This window comes from Bufo bufo, chromosome 9, assembly GCF_905171765.1.
Source record: "Bufo bufo chromosome 9, aBufBuf1.1, whole genome shotgun sequence".
Classification (NCBI taxonomy): Eukaryota; Metazoa; Chordata; class Amphibia; order Anura; family Bufonidae; genus Bufo; species Bufo bufo.
Genome location: NC_053397.1, coordinates 16,252,958 through 16,273,926, shown reverse-complemented (window position 1 = coordinate 16,273,926; position 20,969 = coordinate 16,252,958). Strand labels below are relative to the sequence as shown.

Sequence of the window (20,969 nt, the reverse complement as noted above, 5' to 3'; positions counted from 1 at the left end):
AGGTATATACCACCAAGTCCCTCTAGACCACCAGGGATAGTTCAAACCCTTAAACCTTACTAGTGTGTGCTGTACTACATATAGAAAGTAGCATTTGCTCCTGGATTTATCTGTACACTCTGTCAGTGTTCTCCAGTCGGTAGCTGTCGTTAAACTACAACTCCCATCATGCTCTGTCAGCCACAGAAGCTTCGATAACGATTCTAGGACTGATAATTCATATACTAGGGCCCGCGGGGTTAACAGACACCCACCGGTATAATGTGTTTAGCTCATCCCAGTATATCAGGCTCGCCATTGTAATAAAAGGCGTGTGACTCAGTCCGCCCACAGAGGAGCAGCGGCGTCTCATGTACAGGCAGCTGTGCCGAGTCTGAAAAACTCATCAGAGTCAGAGACAAGTCCTATCAAAGCCTCCGCCGCCACCTGTGACACGTTACTGTACAGAAACCGCAGCTTAGTCACAGCCCATTCTGACGGGTGACATGGGAACGCCGGACATAGGCCGCGACCACAACACCGTGCCCCACAGGGGCCATTACCTCCAAACAATTTGGAACTGTCAGCTTAAAGGGGCGAACCCGCCACTAAATATCATACTCAGCTCTGGGGGAGATTCTCATAGCAACCAATCACAGCACAGCTTTCATTTCTGAAGAGCAGAATACAAAGTGAAAGCTCGGCTGTGATTGGTTGCTATGGGCAACATGGAGACTTTCATCAATCAGGCCCAGTACTGTTTCCATTTACATGCTGGTAGCAAAAAAAAAAACTGTGAAGAGTCCTTTATTTAGGACACATGGTGGATTTTTTTTAACTTTTGGTGCCAAAATGCATAAAATTACTTAAAGGGTTCCTATGACACTGGCTGACCTGTTACATGTGCGCTTGGCAGCTGAAGACATCTGTGTTGGTCCCATGTTCCTATGTGGCCGCATTGCTGAGAAAATGATGTTTTAATATATGCAAATGAGCCTCTAGGAGCAACGGGGGCGTTACCGTTACACCTAGAAGCTCTGCTCTCTCTGCTACTGCTGCGCCCTCTGCAGGGCATGGTGGGAGTTGTAGCATCCCTGCTCTAGGATTAAACAAGAATGCAGCATAGTCTTAATTGAAAGTTTCCTATCTTTTTATGCATACAGCTCATAGGCAGAGCTATGCGTCGCCATGGTTACAGACTACAAACAAACCCTGAGTGTAGTCTGATCCTGCAGTCCTTTCTTACTCCCTTCTGTCCTCTCTTCTGCTGGGCGTAGAGTGTCAAGATGGATCAGAATACACACAGGGTTTTTCGGTAGCCCTTGAACACGGAGACGCATAGGCCTGCATGGGGGCTGTGTGCACAAAACAGTAAGGCCTCTTTAACACGGGCGTTGCGGGAAAAGGTGCGGGTGCGTTGCGGGAACATGCACGATTTTTCTGCGCGAGTGAAAAACATTGTAATGCGTTTTGCACTCGCATGAGAAAAATCGCACATGTTTGGTACCCAAACCCGAACTTCTTCACAGAAGTTCGGGTTTGGGATCGGTGTTCTGTAGATTGTATTATTTTCCCTTATAACATGGTTATAAGGGAAAATTATAGCATTCCTAATACAGAATGCAAAGTACAAAAGGGCTGGAGGGGTTAAAAAAATAAATAAATAATTAAACTCACCTTAAACCATGTTATAAGGGAAAATAATAATGATCGGGTCCCCATCCCGATCGTCTCCTAGCAACCATGCGTGAAAATCGCACCGCATCCGCACTTGCTTGCAGATGCTCGCGATTTTCACGCAACCCCATTCATTTCTATGGGGCCTGCGTTACGTGAAAAACGCACAAAGAGGAGCATGCTGCGATTTTCACGCAACGCACAAGTGATGCGTGAAAATCACCGCTCGTGTGCACAGCCCCATAGAAATGAATGGGTCAGGATTCAGTGCGGGTGCAATGCGTTCAACTCACGCATCGCATCCGGGCGGAATACTCGCCCGTGTGAAAGGGGCCTAAGAGATTATCATGCATCCATAGCAATGTATGCAACCCACTGTGCCTGTAATATAGCAGCGTCCATGGGCTGCGCCTGGTACATAAATAGGACTATGCTGCAGTACCACACACAGCCTCTAGACAAGAGTGGCGCTATTGGGAAGGGGGAAAAAAACAGACCCTTTTCAATGCACTGATGATAAAATTACAAGGGATTCTACGTCTTCCAGCTGCTTCTTATGTTCCTCCTTCGCCTTTCGTGGTTGCAAATAAATCTTGTTCTTTTTTTTCTTCCTTGCAGACAGGAGGCGGAGCCGGGGAAGCATTAGAGGGGAGAATCTGTGTCACAGGCAGTCCTGCGTCCATTCACCTGGCTGGCAGGAGACTGTAGCTGGCATCTGCCTGTCTTCCTATCTATTGGCTGCGAGCTGCAGGGGAAGGGCTTGGGGATTAATTACACAGCACTAACTTTTTGTGTAGCTTTAGGGTACATGCTAAAAAAAGTCTGGGAGAGGCAACGACAGAGCAAAAGAAGAACCGGGAAAGCATAATTTGGGGAGTCATTTGATGACATTTTTCCAATTTTTTTCCCCCCCCTCAAGGATTTTCTAATCTTCCTGTACAGGAAAGTGAATTTGCAAGAAACAGAAAGTCAAGACGCAGGAGAAGGTGTCGCCGCTCTGCCATCCCCAGCTACCCATAGGAAGGGGGAGGACCCGTGGATTATGCACCTACAGCAAAGGTAATGTCGAAACTTCCCTTGATTTTTGGAAATAGTAAGATGGGGTCAGCAGGCAGGGGCTGGGGTGCATGTGGCATTCTGTGTAGAGAAGGGGCACGCCCCCTCTCATGTGTGGAGCTGCATGCCACGATTTTCAGGACTCCGAAAGTTGGGTGCTAAGGTTGCATTCACACGCTGTGTATTTTGTTGCAGAAAGTTCAGCGACAGAGAAAAAGTTCCACCCCGGGACTTACTGACGTCCGTGCGCTTGGAGTGAATGAATGGAACTGATTTTCAGTCATGGAAACGTCTGCAACAAAATACGCAGCGTGCGAGTGCACCCCTAAGGCCTCCTGCACACGACCGTAGGTGTCCCGTTGCCGTATTGCGGACTGCATTTGCGGATCCGCAATACACGGGCACCGTTCCGTGTGCATTCCGCGTCACGGATGCGGACCCATTCTTTTTAATGGGTCTGCAAATCCGGAGATGCGGAATGGTGCAGAACGGAAGCACGGAGCGGAACCCTATGGAAGCACTACGGAGTGCTTCCGTGGGGTTTCGTCCCGTACTTCCGTTCCGCGAAAAGATAGAACATGTCCTATCTTTTTGCGGAACGGCCGGATTGCGGATCCATTAAAGTGAATGGGTCCGCGATCCGCTGAGGCTGCCCCACGGTCGGTGTTCATGCATTACGGCCTGCATTTTGCGGGCCCCAGCACGGCCACGGGGCGCACACGTTCGTGTGCAGGAGGCCTAAAGTAGTGCAATATTGGTTGTCACCCAGCTGTCACAGAAATGGATAAAATTAAGAAGTGGCAGGATTAAAAAAATATATATATTTATGGATTAAAGGGGTATTCCCTTTGGACCGTTATGGAATATAGGGGAGAGTTCCACCTCTGAGAGCTGCTCCTATGTCAAGATCAGGCACACTGCGCATGTGCTGTGTCCTTTCCATTAACTGCTATGGGACTACCGAAAATAGCCAAGCACAGTCCCACAAAGGTGATTAGAGGGGTGGCTGCGCATGCGCTGTGTCCTCTACATTCACTGCCATGGGACTTCCGAAAATAGCCAAGCACAGTCCCACAAAGGTGATTAGAAGGGTGTCTGCGCATGCGCTGTGTCCTCTCCATTCAATGGTATGGGATTTCCGAAAATAGCCAAGCACAGTCCCACAAAGGTGATTAGAGGGGTGTCTGCGCATGCGCTGTGTCCTCTACATTCACTGCCATGGGACTTCCGAAAATAGCCAAGCACAGTCCCACAAAGGTGATTAGAGGGGTGGCTGCGCATGCGCTGTGTCCTCTCCATTTACTGGTATGGGATTTCCGAAAATAGCCGTGTGCACTCACTGAGCTATTTTTGGAAGTCCCATTGCAGGGAATAGAGAGGACACAGCGCATGCGCAGCCACCCTCCTTTTACCGTTATGGGACTGCACTTGGTTGTTTTCAGAAGTCCCATACCAGTAAATGGAGAGGATGACTTTCTCTTCATTCATGCCAGGACCCTGTTCTTGTGTTGAGTGGCTCACATGGTTGGCATCCACACCTATCAGACATGTATGGCCCATCCTATTGATATGCCATAAATGTCCAGACGGGAATACCCCTTTAAGATTGGGTCTTTAAGGCATTGCAAAGCGCTTTAGCAATTTTAGCAGGGCAATCCCTTGCATGCTGGTTTTGGGCACAGGGGTGCATATCACGCCAGCCTAGCATGGGCACAGCACAGACCATGGAAATGCTTGTGAATGACAAATCATGTGACTATCGCAAATCTACAGAATGGGCGCACCTGATAGTGGGTGATAGAGCCCCCGCCTCCCATTTCTATTGTACCATTGGACCCACCGCCAGGTGCAGCTGTTACCCCTGCACCCACTACAGCTACGCCCGGCGTCTCACCGTGGATTACCGCCTCCTGACACCCATTGTCTTACATTAGCCCCTTCACTGACCAAATACAAACACATTTGTCGTACGACCCCCCACCCCTTCCTTCTCAGACCTGTTTGGACTCGACATAGGTGACAAATGCCATTGCCATGAAGGGTTAAACCCACTCCCTGAGTTCTGGTACTTGGCACTATTTTCACATTTTGATTCATTTTTCGTCTGTGACCTCCAGCTGGGCACACCTGCCTCTGCGGTGCCAAAGGGTCGGTAACTGGAAGAATCGGATCCTGGATCTTTAAAGCTGACAGAACTTCTCACCTGTACCACATACAGAGTCATCCAGAGGGTAGCAGTACCTCTGCTTGCTTTGGCACTCATCATGTATCACTGCAGTAGTGTACTTGGCCCACAGAGAAAGGAGTTCTGGAATGGTATATGGCAGAGTGCCCGCCAAGTCACGTCAGTCTGTCTGCAGGGGTGCAGGATTTTGGTATATACGCCCTTTGTTGCTGCTTTATACCCTATGCAATCCCGGCCAGAGCAATCTGTAATAGACTTTTCTCAGTGCATGGGCATCCTTCTCCTGTGCCAACCTCTAATGCCAGAGATCAGGGCAGGAAGAGGAAGTTACATATAACAGCCACTGATGGCAGGAAGCAGTATAGGGGGTGCAATGGACAAGTAAGTGGTGCCCGACACTGAGGTGGGCGCTACAATGTGTCTGATACTGTGAAGACTATAATACTTCAGATACATTGTAGTGGGGATTATAATGAGGCTGGCACTATAACACTACAGTGTGACTGGCACTGTGAACTAACATGATCGTGACATGATAGGACATGTTCTCTAATGAGCTGGCACTATGGGGATTATAATGAGCTGGCACTATGGGGGTTATAATGAGCTGGCACTATGGGGGTTATAATGAGCTGGCACTATGGGGGTTATAATGAGCTGGCACTATGGGGGTTATAATGAGCTGGCACTATGGAGATTATAATGAGCTGGCACTATAAGGGTTATAATGAGCTGGCACTATGGGGATTATAATGAGCTGGCACTATGGAGATTATAATGAGCTGGCACTATAAGGGTTATAATGAGCTGGCACTATGGAGATTATAATGAGCTGGCACTATGGGGGTTATAATGAGCTGGCACTATGGAGATTATAATGAGCTGGCACTATGGAGATTATAATGAGCTGGCACTATGGGGGTTATAATGAGCTGGCACTATGGGAACTAAAATTAGTCTGGTACTGTGGGGACTATAATGCTTCAGATACATGGTAATAGGGATTATAATGAGGCTGACACTACAATGTGACTGGCACTGTGGATTATAGTGATCCTGGCATCATGGGGATTATAAGGAGCTGGCACGATTGGGTATTACAATGTACTGTGGGAACTGTAACCAACAGTTGGCACTATGGGCATTACAATATGCCCATTACTGTGGGATCTATAATGAGCAGGTATTATATGTTCGGAGTATTGAAGCTTAATTATTAATTGCTGAGTCTGATGGGCGATCGTGCCTATATGGTGGGCGATCGTGCCTATATGGTGGGCGATCGTGCCTATATGTAAATCCAATTAACAGGGGATGGATACATTTTGCAGAAGACATCATCTCACCAGGGCTAATCCCTTTCTTATTGCCTTGCTGTATTATTATATACGGTATATGGGAAATGGATGATGGGGGTTATCATCATGGAATGCAGACCTCAGAGACATGATGTCATGTATACCTGGGCTCGGGTGTGGTCTTAAGGCTTAATCTCCGCAGCATCAAAGGGAGCAAAAAAATAAACCTCGCCACCACCCACCTCTGCTGCCGGATTCCAGAGATGAGAACTGAACCTGAATTGAATCACAGATTGAATGACTAGTACAGAACCTTGTAAAAGTATTCACCCCCTAAAATCTCTATCTTAAAAAATTCCGAGCTTCATCTAGAAAGTATAAAGCTGTATGCAGGGAGCTCCCCCTAGTGGCCACTCGAGGCAGCCAAAACTTTATCATGTAACTGTATGGTTGTGTGATGGAAAGCAGAGGATTTGGAGCTCGGTGTCAGTAAAATAGAGCTCTGGTTCCTATAAAGATAATAAAAATAACCCACATATTCAAACATTACTTTTTCACAACTCCATATAGTGCAGAAAGATATCACTCTCCTATGTGGGTGAAAGGATACATTCTGGGTTTGCTGATTTATGAATATAATAGCAGAATAGCAATGAAGACTGACACAGAGACAGAGCAGTAAGAGATCATGACCGTCAGTAACAAGTCACAAGCAAAGTCATCTTTTATGAGCTCGCAAAGTTCCGGTTTCTAGGAGAATCCCATTGGAATGACTTCTAGGAGTTCATCTGAAGAGTGGGGATCGCACATGTTGTTGGAGCATTAATCTATCACAGGTGGACAATGGGGCAGAGGGAGAAGATGTCTCCTTGGCATCCGCACAATGACCGTCTTCTGGGATCTCCGAGCTCCAGCCCTGCCCTTTATAATGAACCAGAACCAGCCTCTCAGGAGGACAAAGGGCCTGGAAAGCCTTCAGTCAATAATCAATGGGGGGGGGGGGGGGGGGTCCGGTCAGGAGGGGGCTCTGTTATTTATGCCTTTCAGACCTTGTACACAAAGTAGCTCTAGCAACTAAACATTTAGAAAAGTAGTAAGAATGAAATGTATAAAGTAGCAAAGGATAAAACCACACAAAGCACAATAGAGATAGATAGATAGATAGATATGAGATAGATATACGGAAGAGAAAGAAAGAAAGAAAAAAAGAAGAAAAAAAAAGGAAGGAAGGAAAGAAAGAAAGAAAGAAAGAAAGAAAGAAAGAAGGGTGGGTAAATAGATAGATGAAAGAAAGAAAGAAAGAAAGAAAGAAAGATGGAAGGGTGGGTGGGTGGAAAGATAGATAGATAGATATAGGATAGATAGATAGATAGATAGATAGATATAGGATAGATATACGGAAGGAAGAGAAAGAAAGAAAAGAAGAAGAAAAAAAAGGAAGGAAAGAAAGAAAGAAGGAAGGGTGGGTGGATAGATAGATAGATAGATAGATAGATAGATAGATAGATAGATAGATAAATAGATAGATAGATATGGGATGGATATATGGAAGGAAGGAAGGGAGAAAGAAAGAGGAAGGAAGAGAGAGAAAGAAAGAAAGAAAGAAAGAAAGAAAGGTGGATATATAGATAGATAGACAGAAAGATAGATAGGAGATAGGAGATAGATGAAAGAAAGAAAGAAAGAAAGAAAAATATACGGAAGGAAGGAAGAAAAAGAAAGAAAAAAGGAAGGGTGGGTGGATAGATAGATTGAACAGACAGACAGATAGATAGGAGATGAAAGAAAGAAAGAAGATGGATAGATAGATTACACTTGTGATATTTATTTATATAGCGCTGACATATTCCGCAGCACTTTACAGACATTAGCATCCAGCTGTCCCCAGGAGCTCACAATCTAAGTTCCCTATCAGTCTGTCTTTGGAGTGTGGGAGGAAACCGGAGGAAACCCACGCAAACACGGGGAGAACATACAAACTCCATGCAGATGGCAGATGTTATCATTGGTTAGATTCAAACCTAGGACCCCGGCGCTGCTAACCACTGAGCCACCGCGCTGCCCATATAGGAGAACTTGATCCATTATTTCATAAATCATTTTCCATTCAGCAGACAGTTGGGTCGCACCCTGTGGTAGCGCTGAACGATGGCGCTGATACTTGTTATCCGGCTTCAGATATCTCTAAGAAGCTGCTGAAACAGAAAATGTAGATGGGAATGTCTATTGGAGCAGACACAGGCTGAATGGTCCTGACACCTTCCGCAGTCCGCAGGTTCCTCTGTTTGCCAGTTGTCATGTGGAGTTAAAGGGGAAGCATGAATACTGAGGAGGTGAACGTATTGCGTTTGAAGTACATCTTACGTCCATACCGCGTGACAGACAGAAAATGTTAGGAGTTGTAGTCTTGCAACAGCTACACAGACACTAAGTGGAGAGCACTGCCTTATATGCAACCAATGCCCCAGCAAAGACCAAGGGGGTTATTTACTAATAGAAATATGTCTATATTTGGCGTATTTCTGGCGCAGATGCCAGTCTGCGACTTTTCCCGGCTCATGCCAGGTCTAAAAAAGTGGGCGTGAGGTGGGCGAGAAGAGGGGATGGGGCAGCAGGCCCGTCTCATTCATCATTTTCTACGCCTCTTTTAGATGCGGCGGTGGATCTGCTGAAGTCATGTAGAGGCGCCGATAACTTTGGCGGATCCACCACCAGCACAGGCCCTTATTAAGACTGGCATCAAAAACGCGGGTCTTACTAAATGACCACCCAAATCTTGACAAAGTGTTGCCAAGTCCCATTCAGCGGAGTACTCCTTTACCAAACGCCTCTGTTTAATCTGTGGCTCTTCTGGTTGCATTGCATGTCTACCGGCAGACTGAGGGCTGGGGACGTATTGTGCTGGATCGCTATTAGTGATATAGGGTTAAGGCTCGATAATCTGTAGCCTGCGAGCGTGTGGTGTGCTGGATGAGAAATGCTGCGGATGATGGGTGGAGACCGCCATGCCCCAGGCTACACATTACAGCATGAGACACACCTATCCAGGTTAGGATTATAGTGCTGAGCAAACAGATGTCCTCCTGTATATCCTGCCCGGATCTGTTATACCGAGGAATCCGCACTGTACACCATAATCAAACCAGGCCTTGGTCGCCTTATAGAATTTATATGTAAGATGCAGGTTACATTTGTTGTGACTGAGTATGACAGCTACTGTGTGATTACATCTTCCAGGCTTTATAATCTAGTGCTCCAGAGCTGCACTCACTATTCTGCAGGTGGAGTCACTATGTACATACATTGCTGATCCTGATTACAGCCTGTATTATACTCTAGAGCTGCACTCACTATTCTGCTGGTGCAGTCACTGTGTACATACATTACTTATCCTGTACTGATCCTGAGTTATATCCTGTATTATACTCTAGAGCTGCACTCACTATTCTGCAGGTGGAGTCACTATGTACAGTCGTGGCCAAAAGTTTTGAGAATGACACAAATATTAGTTTTCACAAAGTTTGCTGCTAAACTGCTTTTAGATCTTTGTTTCAGTTGTTTCTGTGATGTAGTGAAATATAATTACACGCACTTCATACGTTTCAAAGGCTTTTATCGACAATTACATGACATTTATGCAAAGAGTCAGTATTTGCAGTGTTGGCCCTTCTTTTTCAGGACCTCTGCAATTCGACTGGGCATGCTCTCAATCAACTTCTGGGCCAATTCCTGACTGATAGCAACCCATTCTTTCATAATCACTTCTTGGAGTTTGTCAGAATTAGTGGGTTTTTGTTTGTCCACCCGCCTCTTGAGGATTGACCACAAGTTCTCAATGGGATTAAAATCTGGGCAGTTTCCAGGCCATGGACACAAAATGTCAATGTTTTGGTCCCCGAGCCACTTAGTTATCACTTTTGCCTTATGGCACGGTGCTCCATCGTGCTGGAAAATGCATTGTTCTTCACCAAACTGTTGTTGGATTGTTGGAAGAAGTTGCTGTTGGAGGGTGTTTTGGTGCCATTCTTTATTCATGGCTGTGTTTTTGGGGCAGAATTGTGAGTGAGCCAACTCCCTTGGATGAGAAGCAACCCCACACATGAATGGTCTCAGGATGCTTTACTGTTGGCATGACACAGGACTGATGGTAGCGCTCACCTTTTCTTCTCCGGACAAGCCTTTTTCCAGATGCCCCAAACAATCGGAAAGAGGCTTCATCGGAGAATATGACTTTGCCCCAGTCCTCAGCAGTCCATTCACCATACTTTCTGCAGAAGATCAATCTGTCCCTGATGTTTTTTTTGGAGAGAAGTGGCTTCTTTGCTGCCCTTCTTGACACCAGGCCGTCTTCCAAAAGTCTTCGCCTCACTGTGCGTGCAGATGCGCTCACACCTGCCTGCTGCCATTCCTGAGCAAGCTCTGCACTGGTGGCACTCCGACCCCGCAGCTGAACCCTCTTTAGGAGACAATCCTGGCGCTTGCTGGACTTTCTTGGACGCCCTGAAGCCTTCTTAACAAGAATTGAACCTCTTTCCTTGAAGTTCTTGATGATCCTATAAATTGTTGATTGAGGTGAAAACTTAGTAGCCACAATATCCTTGCCTGTGAAGCCATTTTTATGCAACGCAATGATGGCTGCACGCGTTTCTTTGCAGGTCACCATGGTTAACAATGGAAGAACAATGATTTCAAGCATCACCCTCCTTTTAACAGGTCAAGTCTGCCATTTTAACCCAATCAGCCTGACATAATGATCTCCAGCCTTGTGCTCGTCAACATTCTCACCTGAGTTAACAAGACGATTACTGAAATGATCTCAGCAGGTCCTTTAATGACAGCAATGAAATGCAGTGGAAAGGTTTTTTTGGGATTAAGTTAATTTTCATGGCAAAGAAGGACTATGCAATTCATCTGATCACTCTTCATAACATTCTGGAGTATCTGCAAATTGCTATTATAAAAACTTAAGCAGCAACTTTTCCAATTTCCAATATTTATGTAATTCTCAAAACTTTTGGCCACGACTGTACATACATTACTTATCCTGGGCTGATCCTGATTACAGCCTGTATTATACTCTAGAGCTGCACTCACTATTCTGCAGGTGGAGTCACTATGTACATACATTACTTATCCTGTACTGATCCTGAGTTACATCCTGTATTATACTCCAGAGCTGCACTCACTATTCTGCTGGTGCAGTCACTGTGTACATACATTACATTACTTATCCTGTACTGATCGTCGGTTATATCCTGTATTATACTCCAGAGCTGCACTCACTATTCTGCTGGTGCAGTCACTGTGTACATACATTACTTATCCTGTACTAATCCTGAGTTACATCCTGTATTATACTCCAGAGCTGGACTCACTATTCTGCTGGTGGAGTCACTGTGTACATACATTACTTATCCTGTACTGATCCTGAGTTACATCCTGTATTATACTCCAGAGCTGCACTCACTATTCTGCTGGTGGAGTCACTGTGTACATACATTACTTATCCTGTACTGATCGTCAGTTATATCCTGTATTATACTCCAGAGCTGCACTCACTATTCTGCTGGTGCAGTCACTGTGTACATACATTACTTATCCTGTACTGATCCTGAGTTACATCCTGTATTATACTCCAGAGCTGCACTCACTATTCTGCTGGTGGAGTCACATGCTCCAAATACTTTAGGTGAGCTTTTTTAAAGCAGTGAACTTTTTTTATACATTAGATCAAATGTGAATTGTCTGATCAAGAGCTGTACAGATGCTGAATTCTGGGAGATTTAAAGGGGAAGAGTATTGACCTTTAAATGTGAGATTGCATGAGAGTTTTGCAGCAGATTTGACTCTTTGCCAGGTGCATAAGCCGTAAGTTTGCCTCTCCATGCAGCACTATAAGAAGAGGGGTGGGTTGTGTCCGGTAGTAGCATGGCTCTGATGATGGATGTAGCAGGCACTCTGCTCGGCTGCTTTTCACATTTCCTGAGCCGTTTCCTCGCTCTTGCACTGTCATCCCCCGGCTTATAAGTAAAACAAATGTTTCCTGGAGCGCTGCCTCGGAGTTGACAGAGGATGACATATCAGACTGTATTTTATCCCATGTTTGCTGGATGAGAACCACACAGAATATACTTTGTGTTCACTGTTTACAAGATATCTGCTTGCTTTCACCAAATGGAAACATTCTTGTATACTTCAGAGGATGGAAACCTGTACAGACCTAATGCTTCTTGCACAGGAGAGTGTGCTACAGTTATGTTCAATCTTGGCCAGGGGTCAGCAACCTTCGGCACTCCAGCTGTGTTGAAACTACAATTCCCAGCATGCTCCATTCACTTTCTATGGGAGTTTAGAGAACAGCCAAGCAAGTGTGGATGCTGGGAGCCGTAGTTTCACCACAGCTGAAGTGCCGAAGGTTGCTGATCTCTGATCTAAGCAATACAGCTTAGTATCAGTCAGCTTCTGGAAGGTGGAGTGGCCCTTTAAATCATCCGCCTATTTTATTGGATGTTGCAGAGAGTATATACTAATCATTGGGTCATCAGGGAGTATATACTATGACACGTGTGGACAAAATGCTACAGGGTCACCAGGAAGTGGACATAATCCTATGGGGTCACCAGGAAGTGGACATAATCCTACCGGGTCACCAGGAAGTGGACATAATCCTATGGGTCTTCACCAGGAAGTGGACATAATCCTATGGGTGTTCACCAGGAAGTGGACATAATCCTATGGGTGTTCACTAGGAAGTGGACATAATCCTACCGGGTCACCAGGAAGTGGACATAATCCTATGGGTGTTCACCAGGAAGTGGACATAATCCTATGGGTGTTCACTAGGAAGTGGACATAATCCTACCGGGTCACCAGGAAGTGGACATAATCCTATGGGTCTTCACCAGGAAGTGGACATAATCCTATGGGTGTTCACCAGGAAGTGGACATAATCCTATGGGTGTTCACTAGGAAGTGGACATAATCCTACCGGGTCACCAGGAAGTGGACATAATCCTATGGGTGTTCACCAGGAAGTGGACATAATCCTATGGGTGTTCCCCAGGAAGTGGACATAATCCTATGGGGTCACCAGGAAGTGGACATAATCCTCCCGGGTCACCAGGAAGTTGACATTTTGCCGCTGGGATATCTAAGAGTAAACATGATCCCATTGGGTCAGCAGGCATTAGACTTGATCTTAAAGGGTATTCCTATTTAAAGTGATGGCATAATGACAGAATTGTCCATCACTTTATGATCTCGTCTGACCTCTGGGACCACCCTGGTCCTGATAACAAAGGGGCTACAGTGTTGGTGTAGTGCTGCATCCCTTTCGCTGTTTTTCCTGCACAGCATTGCTGCGCACCACCCACTGTGCAGGGAAAACCTAGAAGGAACTTCAGCCCCTTCATTCTGAGGATCATGAAGTTGGACCTCCACTGATCGTAAAGTGATGTCATAACCTTGTGATATGACATCACTTTATGAAATAGGAATGTCCGTTTAATGAGTCACCAAGCAGTAGCCAATGTTCTTACTGGGTCACCAAGGAACTTGTGTCTACTGGGTCATCATGGAGTAAACTCGTGTCTGTTGGGTCACCAAGACTATGGGTCATCTTAGCATGAACATGTGTTTAGTGGGTTATCATAGAGTGAATATATGTCTATTGGGTCATCATCTGTCTACTGGGTTATTGTGGAGTGGACATGTGTCTACTGGGTCATTATGGACTGGACATTTTACTACAGCATCATCATGGGGGTGGACACATGTCTAGTTGGTCATCATGGAGTGAACTAGTGTCTACTGGATCATTATAGATGGGGCATGTATCTACTGGATCATTATGTACTGGACATGTGTCTACTCGATCATCATGGAGTAATCGTGTGTCTACCGGGTCATTGTAGAGTGATCATGTGTGTACTGGATCATTATTGACTGGACACATGTCTACTGGATCATCTTGGAGTGGACAGGTATCTACTGGCTCATCATAAAATGGACTAGTAGTGTCAACTGGGTCTTCATGGGGTTGACATGTGTGAACTGGATCATTATGGACTGGATACCTGTCTACTGGATCATCTTGGATTGGCAAGTATCTACTAGGTCATCATAAAGTGGATTATTGTCTACTGGGTCTTCATAGGGTGGATTCTATGGTCAGTTGTAGTACCAAAGGCTAAATAAGACCATCTTAGAGAGCTGTATGGAATATATATGATTATTTTTGGATTTGTCCCCTTTGTTCAGGACACGTTTGTTAGTAAAACATCCATGACATCATCTAGCCTGCAGGTGTATCACCATCTATCATGCGTCTCCTCGCTGGTAAAGTGCTTGTTAAAGGGCTTCAGACAATTAGTAAGGATAAAGTGAGGGCTTCAAAGCTGGGAAACACAAAGGAGGACTGGGGGAAGTCAGCCATAGTGGGACATTCCTACATTCTGAGCTCACAGAGGGGGAGTGACTGATCATGTCCTTCTTACCTCAGGTCATGGAGGCAAGAATCCATCAGGACTTCAAAGAGAGACGGTGGCTATGAGGAAGGAGGGTCTGATTGATGGGGAAGTTGGAGAGCACCCTAATCATTTTGGCTCCACATTAGAGACCTGGACATTACAAGACACAGCTCTGATAACTGTACTGTAACATGGCATGCACTCGCGTCCATCACATGACCAGGACGGAGTTTTATCCTCTAGAGATAAACAATGAAGGATCAGCAAGCAGGAGATCTTGAAAAGAGCAAGAAATTGATGGAGAAAATATAATGAAAACTTTTAGAACTTTTCAGTATGGCTTGGCTTGTTGGTGCCAGTCTGGCACCAAGCCTCTAGGGCAGAAGCCTCCCTGACAATGCCCCTATCAGGCCTCCCCATTCTTGATGCAAACACAGGCACAAATCATAGCAAAATGCCATTATGCCTTCAGTCAACCATCACAAACCAAGAAAAGGAAATGGCCTTTCAGTGCCATGGTCTTGAACACACAGCGCCACTACTGTATCCGGTATTGTAGCTTATCCGAATTGAAGTCAATGGCACTGAGCCGCAATACCAGACATTGCCAATGCCTGAAAGTGGCGCTGTTTTAGCTAAAAATGATTTGTGATGATTGGTGGTTGCTCCAAAAGTCAAACCCTCACCAATAGCAAACCTACAAGAGCAGGTTCTCCAAAAGTCAGTCTCAGAAAACGCAAAGCTAGCCAAGGCCGGTTCCATCATGAGAGGAGGATGTAATCCACAGATGTATTGCTTCCTGCTAATGTGACTTGTGAGACACTGAAAGGGTTAATCATCAACATACGTGGGCCAGGACCTGCAATGGCAGTTGTACAGTAAGGCGGCCATATCTGGCTCCCACCACATGTGGATGCGAGAACGCTGTAAATTTAGATAAATTCCAGGAATTCCGATATAAAGCAAACGTCAAGACCGGCAGCGTTCTCCCGGAGAGGCTGACAAGCCTGGAGGCTGATGGGGCGCCTATTAGCTACTTGATCTGACACTCTATTTAATAGGCTAACTGCGCTAATGGGCGCCATCCACATTGTAGTGCCGCATGTGAGGTCTGAACATGTTACACCCGCTGCCAAAAAATCTGTGTTTAGACAAAGTTTCCTCTTTTAGATCCGTCCATCCCCCCCCCCCCCCCCTCTGTGTACAGCAAATATTTGGATAAGGGATGAAGATGTGACTCATTGCCTTGTCTAAGGCCCCTTTCACAGGAGCGAGTTTTCTGCGCGGGTGCAATGCGTGACGTGAACGCATAGCACCCGCAATGAATCCTGACCCGTTCATTTCAATGGGTCTGTGCACATGAGCGTTTTTTTTTCATGCATCAGTTCTGCGTGGCGTGCAAAAAACGCAGTGTGTTCTATATTCTGCGTTTTTCACGCAGCCCTGGACCCATAGAAGTGAATGGGGCTTCAGTGAAAAACGCATCGCATCCGGAAGCAAGTATCAAAAAGCATTGCACCCACGCGGAAAAAACTGAACAACTGAACGCAATCGCAGACAAAACGGACTCAACTTGCTTTGAAAAATGGAGCAAGTTTCACTGAACGCACCCTGAACACATCCGGACCTGATCCGTCACGCTCGTGTGAAAGAGGCCTAAGAATATATGGAAAGGGTCAATAAATGCAATCTTCTTAAAGGGTGTGAACATTTTTGCCATCATTTTTTATTGCTCCAATATGTCTAAAATAAAAATGAAGCAACTTTGTAAGTCGTCATTATTAAATGATCTCATTTTGTACAACTATTTGTATTAAATGTTTCCGCTTGTGTTTACAGCTCCTCAGCGTGTTTTCATCGCAACTAGAGATGAGCGAATTTCATCCTTTGAAATTCGTTCACACTTGGTTTACTGGTAAAAGGTTAATTCCGTTATGAATTCCATTACCACGGACCATAAGACAATTCTATGCCTTTAGAGGAATTCCGTTATTATAAAAGTCTATGGGCTGCAAAACGGATCCGTCCCATTTCCATTATGCAGGGGAGTCCTCTCCTGCATAACGGAAACGGGACGGATGCGTTTTTGCAGCCCATAGACTTCTATTATGCCTTTAGAGGCATTCCGTCATAGAATTGCGTTATAGTCCGTTGTAACGGAATCCATAACGCAATTCACCTTTTACCAGTAAACGAAGCGTGAGCGAATTTCATAACCTGACATTCGCTCATCTCTAATAACAACAGACTACAAATAAGGCCTCATGCACACGACAGTATTTTTTCACGGTCCGCAAAACGGGGTTCCGTTGTTCCGTGATCCGTTTCCGTTTTTGTTTCCGTGCGTCTTCCTTGATTTTTGGAGGAGTCAAGTTTGCCTTGCAAATGATAGGAAAAAAACGGACGCGGACGCGGATGACAATCTTGTGTGCCTCCGTGTTTTTTTTTACGGACCCATTGACTTGAATGGGTCCGCGAACCGTTGTCCGTGAAAAAAATAGGACAGGTCATATTTTTTTCACGGACTGGAAACACGGATCACGGACGTGGATGACAAACGGTGCATTATCCGAGTTTTCCACGGACCCACAGAAAATCACGGAAAACGGAATAACGGACACGGAACACAACAACGATCGTGTGCATGAGGCCTTACCCTGTGTAGTCAGATGTTGCTGTGCTCCTACTCTGAAGTCTGATCCAATGCACTGCTCTCCATTCGCCTCCCTGCTTCTAGCGACAAATAGTAGCAAATGAAGGATCTGACTACACAGGGTTTGTTTGTAGTCTGTAGCTATGGAGACACATAGGTCTGAAAAGGACTGGTAAATATTTTCTAATTGTATAAAGCTCCTTTGTAGCCCTCTATAGTTACAGACTCATGGGGGCAACAGAAATAAGCACGTCCAGCACTGCGACATCTTGTGTCTCCATTATCTGATCCCTCGCAGGCTTCCAGAGGGAACAGCATGCATGTTTCATATTAGCAGCGAGCTCCTGGCTATAGAAGGTCTGTAAATCTGCTCCCAATCCACAAGGGATAATAGGTGTTTTTTTAACATTAGATTTCCATCGAAAGATTTGTCAAAAAGTTGCTCTTTCTGTTTCCCAACCTGTAGCTTTCAGCTACAATTAAAGGGGTTGTCAGATTGGTCTTCACATCCTGGTCTCTTTCGACGCACAGGAAATGACTGCCCAGCCAATCACTGGCTGAGACGTGTCACCGCTGTGGCTAGTGATTGGCTGAGCATCATTTCCTGTGTGTTACAGAGACCAGTGGAGACACCTGGAAGTGTCAAAACGGGAGCGGGAAAGGAGCTAAGGGAAATACCATTTTGACTCTTTGATGTGTGGGTAGGATGATTCTCCAGGTCCCATTCACTGACAGCAAGCAGAGATCTTAAAGGGCATCTGTCATCAGTTTTGTACCTATGACACCGGCTGACCTGTTGCATGTGCGCTCGGCAGCTGAAGGCATCTGTGTTGGTCCCATGTTCATATGTGCCCGCATTGCTGAGAAAAATGATGTTTTAATATATGCAAATGAGCCTCTAGGAGCAACGGGGGCGTTGCCATTACACCTTGAGGCTCTGCTCTCTCTGCAACTGCCGCACCCTCTGCACTTTAATTATCAGGGCCAGGTGTGATGATGTTTACACTGCCTGGTCCTGTCAATCAAATTGCAGAGGGAGCGGCAGTTGCAGAGAGAGCAGAGCCTCAAGGTGTAACGGCAACGCCCCCGTTGCTCCTAGAGGCTCATTTGCATATATTAAAACCTCATTTTTCTCAGCAATGCGGACACATACAAACATGGGACCAACACAGATGCCTTCAGCTGCCAACCGCACATGTAACAGGTCAGCCGGTGTCAAAGGTACAAAATTGCTGACAGATGCCCTTTAAGAAAAGTAAAATAAATTGACACAGTAAGAATAATAGAAAGTCAAAAGCCTGCAGTGCAGGATGAATCTATTGTTGCCACTGAGAGGCTGTCATCAAGTTGCTGTTGATGGATCTGCTTATCTCATTATTTGAGATTATGATTATTATAGCTTCCAGACTTGATTATAAAAATTATAATGGCTTTTAGATCTGTTCACACATAAACAATGAACTCACTTAAGGAATGAAAAAAACAGAACCATAAATCAGATCCATCAGCATCATTTCACCTGCCCGTTGATGGTTTCGATCTGGCAACATTTTTTACACTAAAATACAAACTGAAAATGGCAGTGGAGGGTGATTCATATGTGTTACTAGGACATTGCTTTCTGCTAGTCTTACAGCTTCACTATACTAATTATTACTATGGTAATTTTTGTGTGTGTCTTGTAGGAATAGAAGATGAAAGGGTCAACTGCCCTCTTGGTGGCGCTGCACGCACTAATAATACTCCCTGAGCGCAGCTCCGGTCAGCAAGGTAGGTAACTGCAGCTCGACTACATGTCCTGTAATCTCTGATGGGTCCTTATGCCTCTTTCCATGACCCTTGGGCCATTTGCTTACAATGTAATACCTCTGGAGAAGGGAGTCCTGCACTGGATCCCACCACCCAGAAGGGTTGGGAGCCCTCTCTCTAAGGGCCACATAGCTGCCTATATGTATGTCACACGCTGGAGGATTCTATAATATAAGGTTATTCAGATGCAAATATCACATGGAAACCGGTATTTGGGTCTTGGACTCTTCCCGTCTGCTTGGATTTGTTTGCTCTAGCCTTTCTGAGGCCCCTCTGAAATTTTCCACCAGTTTGTGAATTTTCATCCCTATCAGCTAAGGTTGCGGTCTGTACGCCGCGCAGGGATCACCCAGTTCTGCAAAAATCATTTACAAACAAGTCCCAGTAGTTAAGAAAAACATATGAATATATAAAAAGAAAACTGCAATAAATTGCAAAAAAATTTGAAAATGTCTAAATAGAAAAAAGGGTACTAGTTGCAGAAATCAAGCCCATGGTTTGGCTATTGCTGGTTCCTCCTTTGTCCCAGTGAAAGGTAAGGGCTTGTTCATCTCCCCTTACCTTACAGGATCCTTGGGCTGCTTCCCCTCTCCTTGCTTGAGAAGAGGAAAAGGCATCTAAGCTGGGGCCCCCATCAGCTGACAGTGGCATCAGTAACAGCAAATGAACTGAGCGTTGGTCCATTTTACATTGACATATATGTCTTATGCTCTAGTCACATCCAAAGCTGCATTCAAAATTCCGTGGCTTCTTACTTTGAACCCCTCAGCACTCTTCTTACTTAGACACTGACCACAATGTAAATTATCTTCTGAAAATTGAATGATATGAAGAAGGATATTGCTTTGGATGTGAACAGAGAAGATGTGGCAAGCGTATTGGATGATCATGTACAGCATAGAAATGTATAGCTTTGTATATTTTTAAAAAGTAAATGTGTGACTCAAAATGCATATTCTCTGCTAGGCATAGAAGTAAAAAGCTTTGGTTAATTAGAAAGATAAGGCAGCTCCAGGTGATATGAAGACATTGGTGTTATATGTGTTATACAGCAATCTATTCCTTTTCGAAGTCTTTGTGCTTTTATTTGTGTATCCCTGCAACCGCCACTAGGGGGAGCTCTGGAGCATACAGGTTTATTATTGAGTTCAATGTATGAACAGTATGCAGTAAGCTCCTGAGCTCCCTCTAGTGGTGGCTCCAGGCAACTAGTTTATCATTTATCCCTATGTCTATGTAGATTTGTAGCTCTGCATCAGAAAAATGGTGCTCCCACTGTTATAAAGATACATCAAGAAATGAATCAGAAATGTTGCAATATGTTGCATGTATGGAATGCACTGGATTATGTAAGGGATTATGATGTCCCTCATCAGTTTTTTGTCTTCTCCGCAGCAAGATGCGACAATATCTACGACTCAGATATAGTAATTCTGATAGATGGATCATCTAGTATCGGAAGGGTGAACTTCCGGATGATTAGGACGTTTATGGAAGGGTTGGTCCTCCCTTTTATAAATGTCATCAATCAGGAAGGAGTGCGGTTTGCAGTTGTCCAATACAGCGATGACCCAAGGTGAGTCTTCTAATCTACATCACAGCTCATAGATTTCATACTACTCCGTTACATGCTAGGTAGCCTTGTGGAGTAGAGGTAGGCAAAATAGGCAGCTGGCTAGAGTGTCATTAAGGGGTTGCAGAGTTTATGGATTGAAAAACAATGCCCTTAAATCCATATGAGAGAGGTGATACGAATAGACCAGGGGTAGGGAACCTTTATGCTGTCGACCTCCAGCCTCCAGACCCTCATTAGACCCTCCCCAGCCTCAGATCAGACCTCCCAG

The 20,969-nt window shown here is 45.2% G+C and overlaps 1 protein-coding gene across 4 annotated transcripts in view; it reads left to right on the top strand.

Annotated features, from left to right (window-relative positions):
• Positions 1-2,319: 2,319 nt before the first annotated feature.
• The window catches only part of COL7A1 (collagen type VII alpha 1 chain), a 122,781-nt gene continuing 104,131 nt past the window's right edge, over positions 2,320-20,969 (top strand). For all 4 annotated transcript variants that reach the window (XM_040408529.1, XM_040408528.1, XM_040408530.1 and 1 more), the window contains exons 1-3: positions 2,320-2,715; positions 19,002-19,086; positions 20,521-20,701. In XM_040408529.1, coding sequence (XP_040264463.1) covers positions 19,011-19,086; positions 20,521-20,701 — 257 coding nt within the window. In that variant the 5' untranslated portion in view covers positions 2,320-2,715; positions 19,002-19,010. The remainder of the gene's footprint in view (positions 2,716-19,001; positions 19,087-20,520; positions 20,702-20,969) is intronic.